We start from the raw sequence: 11,146 nt of genomic DNA, 5'->3' as shown, positions 1-11,146 counted from the left end.
TCATCGCGTATAATGAGTAAAAAAGGCTACTACTTGGCAATAAAGCTCTTTGTAATTTTGATTCTGATTCTATTGCGATTACAACTCACGAGTCTGTTTTTCTTCCTTTTTTTGAGTTCAATAACAATTACCTAATGCTATGGTCATATGTCTCATACCCCGATTCTGAAACAGCGACTCTTCCTGCCTGTGCCTTATGTGAATATTCATTGCACTCAGCATGAACTCACCTGAGGGATGCCCAGGCAGGAAAACCCACTACGTCACTGCCCAGTGTGAAAAAAACACACACACAAAAAAAACAAGACAAAATAGACATTTAAAAGGAGAGCGGGACTCACAACAAGCACCACTCACAGGAACGAGCAGACAGCAGGACACACGAGCTCACTTAAAAAAAAACATGGATTCTTGTTTCGCGACTTTGGCTTCTCTTTTCTTGCTTTTCGCGGCTGCATCCTGCGCTCCAGCCGGGCGCAGTCTGCAAGATGCATGCGGTGATGCGAAGAGCAGCTCTATGAAGCTTAATCAAATTGCCAAAAATGTTTCAGTAGAGGTAAGTCTCTTTTTTGTTGTTTGATGTTGTTTTAATTAATGCATATAACATTTCCATACAGACTAATTGTGAAACATTTTGGTCACTCATATTATTAAAGCTTTTACAGATATATGTTTAACCTATTCTAATATGCTGAGGCATCTATAAACATATTTTTGATTTGTTTATTACCAGCAATATGTCATGTAGGCCTACATTTTTAAGACAAGTGCTGACTGGGCAAACCTTGCTCAAATACAGACTGCTTTAAAATGTCATTCATGTTAAATGAACACCACATACACACTACACACAATATTAACTTTAAATGATCTGTATATACCAGAATTGAATGCTCGATGTCTTTATTAATTTATATATTACAACATACAACAATGTACTGAGCATGTTTGTCTCAAATCGTCTGCAGGCACGAAATGGATCCAAAGATGTGATAGATTTTTCCACCTCACTTGTTTGGATGGAGGCAAAAGACATGTGTGATCCTGAGACCCTCAAAAAGAATTCAGAGGTAAGCGAGAAAAACAACAATGCACACGAGAAATATCACATTGATACAACATAAAACAATGAGCTCCTGATTGTGATGTGCTTTATCTTTTTCTCTCTCCTTCCACAGACATGTTCAGGGAAGATACTCAGTGTTCTAGCAAGCTACATCTCTGCAGTGGAGAGGGTTGCTGGATTTCAAAGCTGCTCAGAGTTTGCCAGCAAAGTAATGCCAGCGATGGACAAACTATACAATGACATTAGGAAATGTGTGAAGTCGAGGGCAGAGATAAATCACCAGAAGGTAAGCACAGTCGACTGAAGTAAATACTCCAAAAAGGTCCAAAAGCCTCAGAAGTATGGGCAGGATTTATTACAGCATTACGCTTTATGGCTCATGGCTTAGATACAATTGGATAAAAGTTAAATGGTTTTTATTTTCAAATTTTACAGGAGACTCACACCATTGATCGCTGGCAGGAAGCTCTGCTGTGCCACTACACCATGGACAGACTCTTCTCCTTCTCTATCCTTACCGCTCGTGTCTTTGCTGTTGGGGATCCGGCTCATCACACAGAGGGTTCAGCTCAGAAATGCATGTAGGGCATGAAATGTTGCAGCATTCAATGACACACAGCTATGAATTGTACAAGCATTCTTTACTTGATCACATTGATCAAAGTCTCTAGGACAGCCTTCAGAGGCTGATGATGTATCTACAACAGTGTTGCCACTCTTGTTCCTCCCATGTACATATGGAATGTATTTCCCATGGAATTTTTATCTAACATATTTATTCAAATCATATTTATTGTATTTATTTATACATATTTATTGAAATCAGATTGTGTTCATCTCTATGTCCCTTTTTCTTACTGCATAATAAACAATATGATTTTCATCATCATATAATGATGTCATAGTATTTATTTTACAGTGATTCTTCCTTCTACACCAAACAAGCATGACAAATTATTTCTCACTAAGGACAGTTAGGAAGTTTCCTGCACTGACAATTAATCCTTTCTTTGAATGAATTCCCAAAACAACATCCAAACAAATACTAGATAACAAGGAAGCTGTGCTTTCCTAAAAGATTCCTGCTGCTCTTCGGAGATCCACAACTTCCTGCATACTTCCTCCCAGTCAGTGTGTCTATTATGGCAGCACTCTGATGATGCAATGTTAATCCAGCAGTAATTCAAAGCAAAAAAGGAAGATGTCACGTTTAAAGGGGAAGAGGAAGGATAGTAGCAGTGAGCTCAGTGTAAAGGTACAGGATTGCTTAACAAGGAAGTTTGTTCTCTGAGTGACTTAATATCTAAAATTCATTCAACTTCTCTCAAATACAAAGAGCTTTATTTGAGAGAAGTTGAATGAAAAAACACAGTAATCCTGTCTTTGAAGGTAAAAACTCCAAAAGCTTACTATTTATTTAGCAATTAAAGGAATGACAATAATGTGGTCAAATTAGATGCACAAACAAAAGGAAATAAAAGCACATAAAAATGGAACACTGCAGCTTTGAAAGTACAAGACATATACTAAAGTATAAGCATATATGTGAGGCTGTGATGCTCATTGTAAAGAAAAACAAAATGATAAAATGTTGACTGCCTACATTTGTTTTTGAGCTTTAGCAATTGTGGTGGAGTAAATGTAGTAATTAACCAGAGAGTAATGTCTGAATAAAGATCTTTGGCAACCTGTATGAGAAGGGTTTATTACGTTGTGAGCAATAAGGTCAACATGTTAATCCCTTGTGAGATTTTATGACATCATATATAGTGTTGCATGAGCAACAATGTGTTAAAAAAACAGATAATTTAAATATGAACTGATTTTGATATGAAAAGAAACTGGTTGTAATTTGTGTACAGTTAAAAATCATCAGTGTTTCCATCAATGCAAAGTAGCACTAAACACAAGCTGAGGCTGATGGGCATCACATTCATTTTGAAGAGATTTGGTTATAAACCAAAATATTGGATAACTTGCCAACTGATGGCTCTAGATGAAAAGTCAGTGGTCACCTAAGGATTCATCCCATGGGGATGCTGTTTGATTTAAAAATTAAGCTTGACAGTTCATTCTTAATAAATATGTAGGCTTCTATATAAATATAAAATGTCCATATTAAAATGTGGTCAGATAAATGACTCGGCAAGTTAAAGTTCCTCGGGACGTCCCGTACATGTAATAAACGGGTCATGTGAATTTGACCTAACTTCCTTATTTTATTTCTGTCCAACACAGCAATCTCCCCTGCCGGTAACAGCTTGTTTTTGTTTTCATTCATCACACACATTAATCACTTACCCTGTCCAATATATTCCTCCACATTATGTTACCCTCACCATATATCAAAAGTCATGTCATGTCTTACATTTCCCTACTTGAGTTTACTGTTCCCTGCAAGAATCACTGCTGTTTAGTTGGAGAAGTATGAGCTGCTTGCTGTAAGGTGATCAAAAGAGTTTGTAGGCTTTTACTGTTTACTGTATTTCAAGTTTTACACCAGTCCTTAGGGATGAGTTTGCTCAAAGGCAACCAGCATAATGTTGTTTGTGAGCTCCGCAATGATAATATCTACATATGATAATCTATCTATCTACCTATCTACCTATCTATCTATCTATATATATATATATAGAGAGAGAGAGAGAGAGAGAGAGAGAGAGAGAGATTTTTAAAACTTTATGGTTATAAATTTTAAAAATCTTTTGCATGTCTCACTTCGTCCACATTGGTTCTCTCCGGGTGCTTCGGCTTCCTCCCACCATCCAAAGACATGCAGGCACGTACAGTACAGTTCTGTTATTTTATTCACTCCGTGGGCGAGGGGGCTGTAACCTACAGACACACAAAACTTCAGTCAACACTGTGCTTGACTCTAGGGTGCACTTTCAAAGCACACATGACTGGCCTTACCAATACGGTATTGGTAATATAGATGATACAAATCCTTTTAGATAATAACAACACAGAATGGCAATAATAAGGAGGGTGCTCCGGTTAGCCTACCTCTAAAGGCAAGATTGGTCAATGCCATGAATAACAGGCCTGATCTACACACTCAAAACAAGTAACTATGAGTTTACACCACAGGAACAGAAGCAGCAACTACGTTCAAGATCACAAACTATTGACCTATATGCTTTCAAAACTTTTAGCTCTGACATTTTAAGTGGCAGAAATATTCACATTGGGAAAAAGGCTAATACATTATAATAAAGTTACACTGCACAGACGCAGCTTTGAACAAACAGTTAGCTTATAGTCTGTTATCGCCTTCTCCTACAGTGGCCCTTCCATGAGGTTCGTGGAGATGAAGGACTAGATCAATGAATAAAGCCATTGTCCAAAATAAATATGTTTGCATGTGTGAGAGAGAGGTCAGTCTTTTCTGGGTCATTGTGCTGCTGATTTTGGAATAACAAGATTTCCTAATTCCCTTTGCTAGCTAATGCTATCTAATGAGGTGGTGATGGGGCAGTGAATAAGACAGGTGCCTTTGGTGTGGGGGTTTGTTTCCCACTGCAACATATCCACCAATGTGTACCTGAGCAAGATACTTAACCTGTAGTTGCTAAAAATAGGGTTGGCTGTTAATCGGAAGGTCGGCGGTTCAATCCTGGCTCCCTGAACCCCGATTTGCCCCTGGTGGCTGTTCCACCAGTGTATGAATGTGTGTGAATGTTAGTTTCCGTTTGAGCACTTAGGCTCAGTGTATGAATGTGTAGTCGAAAAGACTAGAAAGGCGCTATACAAGTACGGAGCATTTACATATCAATATCAGTTTTATTTATATAGCACCATAAAACAACCAACATTGACCAAGGTGCTTTACAAGGCAACAATAAAACAAATGTTGCCGTGTGTTCATGTATCAGAATCTTTGCGGACATGAACAGAGGCACAGATTGCTGTGTGTCCAGTGATTATTAGCAACTTGTTTCTTATTTTAAATGGCAAATTATATATTGTTATACATTTAATTTAAAGACATATTAGGTCTATTTATCTTTTCAACAATTTTATATGACTTCCATGAATCTCTTTTTGCAAAGAAATAAGTTTGAATTTAACCATAATTTTCCAAGTTAAAAAAATTCCAGCACCTCTTTCTTCACTTATATTGAACACGCCATATTTGGTAGGTGTTGCAACCACAAAATCTACCCCACACCTCAAGAGTGAAAGACAAAAATTACAAACTGGGCAGGAGGCTACAGAATATTAGGTAGGCAGTACTCCAAAAAGCACAGCTACCCAATTAATAAATGATTAATATGATGATTTATCTGGCATTTTGTTGTTGTTGGGTCGAGGAGCTCAGGTGATATATCTTTATAGCTATGGGGATTATACGGGAATTAACAGTGATATTAAACTTTTGCTCATATGCACTTGGGGGATCTAGGGAATTTCTTGGAGGACAATTGCTCTTTGCTACATCTTAAACAACACTTCACCACACCTGTTTACCTGCGGACAGGAGGACACAGGCTGGAGTTTTGACAGATGTCCGCCGCAGTAGAGGAAGCAGCCCAAACCTAAAGAGGGCGGGGTTAAAGGGAAAAAAAAACAAGGAATTTCCTGGTGAGCTACGACAACACAGGAAGGTAAAGTTTGCTCCGTTGAAATGTAAAGTTTTAAACCTCGAAATGCCGCATGGGCGAGGCTAATTAATCACAATTTAACAGAAGCGTGTAACCCCCGCAATATTACCGCGTATTCTGCAACCGTTACATCCTGATTAACGTAACTTTGAACTAACGTTAGCATGTTAACCTGTAGATAGCAGCTCAACTGTTAGCTAGCTGGCGAACGTTTAATGTTAACTAACGTCAACTGTGAAGCTCAAGTTAAACAAATGGACATTGTGTGAATAGTTACTGTCATGTTCTTGTAAACAATTTTACATTTTAACGGTATTGCTACTTCATCATAGATGTTTTTGCTCCGGATAACGTTAGTGTGTGGATGTTGCGGCTAGATGTAACAGCTGAGCGATGCAGGGAGTCCTGAGAGAGGAAGCGCATGTTCTGTCACCCAAAACAATTCAGACGGGCGGAGTCTTTTTCTCTTCTTTTTGTTATAAAGAAGCGGGTTGTTTATTTCTTTCGATTCATCGTGTATACTATTCTATTTCAGTTTGGTTCAGTTTTGTTTATTCACAAAACATAAGAAAATACAAGTACAATCATAAGAAATAATTCACATTTGTGAAAAGAGACACCCTGGTAACCCATCTGAAGATCGTGTGTAACTGTTAGAGGCCCAAACACTATGTTTGAAGTACATTATTGAACATATTGTCTAAATAAATAAAGCACATGCAATCTACAGTATAATTTCTAACCTACAGACCCCTAAGAGCTAAACTACCCTATTCCTACTAACCAGTGGTCCCAAGAAATTCATTATTCATTAGAATTCATTATATATCACATCTCAGCCCTACAAATTAATGTGACCGTTATCATTTAAACAAGAAATTACATATAACACTGAAAGAACAAACCTGAAATTGAACTGCAATGTGATGATTGTAACTATTGTAAATTTTGCACTACCACATCTGTATTGTTTGGTGATTGTAGAAACAGATTTATGCGATGTTGATTGGTTGAAATTTCAGTAGATCAACCTCATCACTACCAACAGTATTACTATGTGTCTAAGGTTCTCAAGGCTCTAAGATTTTGCCTGCTTGCTAACATCATGTTTGAGAAGCTGAATATTTAGAGTCATGGGGGATCAAAAGGTCTGTGGGTGCCTCTTCTTACATTTTGTCTCTCTGTGTTCAAGATGAATGTGGGCGTAGCTCACAGTGAGGTGAACCCCAACACGAGGGTGATGAACAGCAGAGGAATATGGCTCACCTATCTGCTGCTGACCGTCGTGTTGCACATCGTCTTGCTCAGCATTCCTTTCTTCACTGTGCCACTCGTCTGGACTCTTACCAACGTCATCCACAACCTGGTCAGCTAAAATGATCCTCTATAATATATCCAGGTGTATTAGACCATTGTGTGCAACTTTAAAAAGCAATGAGCAGGACTGCCTTATGTTAAAAGAGTAGTTGGACATTTTGTTTGCTTTCTTCCAAGAGTTGGATGACAAGATTGATACACTTTCAGAAAATCTACTATATCATATTGATATCATGATATTAAGATTACATATACTGTGAATGATTTTTCCATATAGCCCACCCCTATTTTGTTTTTAATCCAAAATATGTTATATATAAAAATTATCATCATTGCAGTCCTGTTTAACCTAAATTGATTGTCACGTTACATTTCCCATTCCCTGTGAAAATGACCAACTCTGCTGATCAGCACAGAGCACTACTTTCTACTCTCTCTACCTCTTGGAAAACTTAAAAAAGCCAAATAAAGAGAAGATTAACATGTTGTTATTATAGTATGTTGTATTAAACTGGGTTCACGAGTCACCCTGTAGTAAAATTCTGTGAAATGCTCTGTTAAAAACTAAAACTTTGAATTGCTGAATTGCTTTCAGATTCGTTTATAATATGTGTCAGGCCTGCACATAAATATGGCTTGCTTAAAGTTGTTGATAATGAGAGTTTAGGTAAATATCCTTCTGTCTCCTCCTCGAAACAGCTAAAAAGCGTAACACATGACTTTTACTTCTTCAAAAGTATTAACTGGAAGGAAATCACTTTTGGTAGTTAATAGCAGTTGTTTATCTCTTCTGTGTGGTTTGTCCTCTGCAGGTGATGTACCTGTTTCTACACACAGTGAAGGGCACTCCCTTTGAGACACCAGACCAAGGCAAAGCTCGTCTGCTCACACACTGGGAACAGATGGACTATGGTGTCCAGTTCACATCTTCACGCAAATTCCTCACTATCTCACCAATTGTTCTGTAAGTACATTTGCAGTTTGTAATGAAATGTAATCTGCACTGCTGGACAGTTTGCAGCTTCTCTTTCACTTTCATGGCTAAATCAGCATGTAGTCAAATATATGAGGAATTACTTGCAATGGGTCAGTGTTTGACACACTGCTTCCGGTTGTTGGGAATATTCTCACCTTCTTTTTAGATCATCTGGGTACACTTAGCAAATTGATCTGTCGAGATTTCCGTCCTCACTCAGCTCGAATGCAGTTTACAGTGAGAACAGTGGCAGATTTACCTCTAGAAATACTTTCTTTCCAAACAGTTAGTCCTTGATTTCAGACAAAGGTCGGCTTCTCATTTCTAGCCAGCAACCACTGATTTTGTCTGAAAAATATCTCACCATCTACTAGATTGATTGAAACTAAATCTTGAACCACTATTTATGGTTCCGGGACGATGCATCTTTATGGCTTTTGGGATCCCCTAACTTTTTTCTAGCACTTTTTCAATTCATCCAGTGCTTTGATTTTTGACCAAATACCTACAAAATGTATGACAGTCCCATAAGCCTCACTGTACTTTGCGTTTTGTGCTAATTAAGAAATGTCTGCATGCTAACATGCTAAACTAAGATGATATTAAACATCAGCATGTTAACATTGGTTGTATTTGGAACCGCCTACTACATATTACTGCTGACCGCAGTATGTACTACATACTGCATTTCACAGTATGGAACTGTTAAATCTATTTATTTTGTAGTATGGTAGGCCAGGCTTAGCTGGTTTCTGGTTTTGGAAAGTGGCTGTAAACAATATTATAAAACATTTTTTTCAGATTTAATCTTATGTAAGGAGAACAAGGCTGCAGCCGATCTGTAACAAACGTACTACCCATCACAAAGCCATAATGCTTATTAAGCCTGCTAAGCTAACGTTTGATATCAAGAAGACATCATTAACCTTTGCAAAATGTCAGTAAGAAAACTACACAACATAACTTAAATCTAACATTGAGTAATATTTTTTTGTTATCAGGGACAGAGCAGTTACATTGTTCCTTGTTCACTTCTGACAAGTTTTCAACAATGACCGTTTGTTTAGACTGCCTGATTAAATAAAGATTAAATTTTTTTAAAAGTCCGGTTGTTGTGACCGTTCTAGAGCTTTGCATTGTGGGACACAATACACAAGGTAGACTGGTCCGATGCATCCTGGGGATTCTTTCTGAACCAGTATGACATCCGGGTATTTTCGGTATCCTGCAGATTTTGCTTTTGGTTTGCATACTACATTTCAGTACATTCTGCTAGTGTAGTAGGCGGTTTTGAATACAGCCATTGTTACTGAACTCATGTTGCCATGCTAGGGTTAGCATTACGTACAGCCTCACAGGGCCACTAGCATAGTGTAGACTCTTCTTTTTGTTGCAATACCATTGATTCTGTCTTACATTGTTAAACTCCTGAGTGAAACAAGTATGCCAGTTAATTATAGAAATAATTCACTGTCTGCACATCCTTCGTTGTGTCTTAACCTTAAGAGACTCATTTAATCTGCAGACTTTTCACTGAAGACATAATTCCAGACTGAGGGCTTTCCTCATCACCTTATGTTCCAGCTACAGTCGATTCCAGTGCACCACCAGAGCACCTGAGTGCACAATCACTCACTCAAACATGAAACGCTTGAGGTTTAAAGCTTGTGCTGATGCACGTAAATGTTCCCTGTGGAGTGTTTGACCTCTAATAATGCTATGAAACAATTTGAGTGGTTCCCCGTTTCATTTCTCATGCATACACAAGGAAGCAAATGTGCGCTATGTACATGCAGGTGCCAAGATACATGATTTCATGCTGTTTCAGTGACCTACATGTGCTTGCTAGTAAACATGGGTGTAAAAAATGCAGGTTACAAAAATCAGTTTTGTGAGTGTGTTCGAAGGAAGGAAATACATAAATCACGTTTGTTAGACCTCATGGAAACACAATGAATGTAAACATAACTTCTTTGTTTACAAGAAAACTCTACAGGGCACCTTTAATGGAACTTGATTAACATTTCTTCTATTCTTAAAGACCTTCTACTTCTGTTCTTAAACTCAAAATCCAAAGAACAGTCATAGAATGACACAACATGTGAGGTGTCGTTTGGTTAGTTGTTGAGTGTATTTTCCCTTTCATATTATTAATTGAAACTCTGTGTTTGTCATGTAGTCTGTGTTTTTGATGCATACATAAATGTGGATTGTGATGTGTTGATGCTACATTTACAGTATTCTTCTCTCTCTGCAGGTATATTCTTGCCAGTTTCTACACAAAATATGATCCCACACATTTCCTAATCAACACAAGCTCCCTCCTTAGTGTCCTCCTCCCAAAGTTGCCTCAGTTTCATGGAGTACGGATATTTGGGATCAACAAATACTGACAGAAGTGACTAAACACTGGACTTCTAGTTTTTCTGTTTCTGCTGAACTATTTTATGTTTAGAGGTTAAGGAGAAGAGAACCAGCTGGATGTGTCTTAAATGTACAGACTGTGTAGCGTAATATATGAGTTGCAGTTTGTGCTGTCTGTGGGGGAAAACATGCACTGCTGCGCGCATAACTTTTTTCCCTTTACTGACATTCCCAACTGCACTGCTTTCAAATGTAATGTTTGTTCATTATTTTTAAAACTTCACCCTCAGACCAAATTGCACTGCCTGCATTCCTGTAAAACTGTCTGGTTGTTGCCATAAATGTGAATGAATTCATCACAAATTCATTGTGGTTCACGTTCTGACAACACTTTTTACATTTTCTTTCATGCTTTTTTACCTCGATTCAACATGAAGGATTTACATGCAGCATACATGTACACGCCCGTAATAAACACAGAAGTCTTTTTTTTGCTATGATACACATAATCATGTAATTTAACATTTCAAAAATTTTCCCGCTTATAAAATGAGCAGTGAGAGCTACATGGTGTGCACACGTGGTTGTCTTTGTCATCTTTATTCCACATGGTTCTTGTGTGGAGGTTTGTAAGAATTAGTTGATCGAATGTGGGCTGGTTTGTAAGCTGGGGAACTCCAGACACTTTACATGACACCACCATGGGAGGGCCTGTCACAGTGTTTGCAATATGCTCATATATCCAAGGGATTCCCCCCTTCCGCATGCAATGTGGTCGCTTTTGCATTGCAGTGAGGTTTCTCTTGTTTTAGGGAAGTA

The 11,146-nt window shown here is 38.0% G+C and overlaps 1 protein-coding gene and 1 long non-coding RNA gene across 2 annotated transcripts; one reads left to right on the top strand and one right to left on the bottom strand.

The window, feature by feature from the left end:
• Nucleotides 1-1,688: 1,688 nt before the first annotated feature.
• Nucleotides 1,689-6,099, bottom strand: LOC123974486. The gene is made up of 4 exons (XR_006825860.1): nt 5,974-6,099; nt 5,537-5,604; nt 3,785-3,901; nt 1,689-2,219 (listed from the first exon to the last, which is right to left on the bottom strand). It is a non-coding gene; the product is annotated as an uncharacterized LOC123974486 (long non-coding RNA).
• Nucleotides 5,541-10,906, top strand: ormdl2 (ORMDL sphingolipid biosynthesis regulator 2). The gene is made up of 4 exons (XM_046055221.1): nt 5,541-5,673; nt 6,863-7,036; nt 7,800-7,951; nt 10,221-10,906. Exons 2-4 carry the CDS (start codon nt 6,863-6,865, stop codon nt 10,354-10,356), a joined length of 462 nt encoding a protein of 153 aa, XP_045911177.1. The 5' UTR covers nt 5,541-5,673; the 3' UTR covers nt 10,357-10,906.
• Nucleotides 10,907-11,146: the final 240 nt, after the last annotated feature.

This window comes from Micropterus dolomieu, linkage group LG08 (assembly GCF_021292245.1).
Source record: "Micropterus dolomieu isolate WLL.071019.BEF.003 ecotype Adirondacks linkage group LG08, ASM2129224v1, whole genome shotgun sequence".
Taxonomy (NCBI): Eukaryota; Metazoa; Chordata; class Actinopteri; order Centrarchiformes; family Centrarchidae; genus Micropterus; species Micropterus dolomieu.
Note: the sequence above shows the minus strand (reverse complement) of the source record. Positions and strands in the feature narration are given on the sequence as shown.

Coding starts and splice junctions, on each gene's coding strand:
- ormdl2 (XM_046055221.1), top strand. CDS start 6,863: ATGAATGTGGGCGTAGCTCACAGTGAGGTGAACCCCAACACGAGGGTG. Junction 7,037..7,799: donor CCAACGTCATCCACAACCTG/GTCAGCTAAAAT, acceptor TGTCCTCTGCAG/GTGATGTACCTGTTTCTACA. Junction 7,952..10,220: donor ACTATCTCACCAATTGTTCT/GTAAGTACATTT, acceptor CTCTCTCTGCAG/GTATATTCTTGCCAGTTTCT.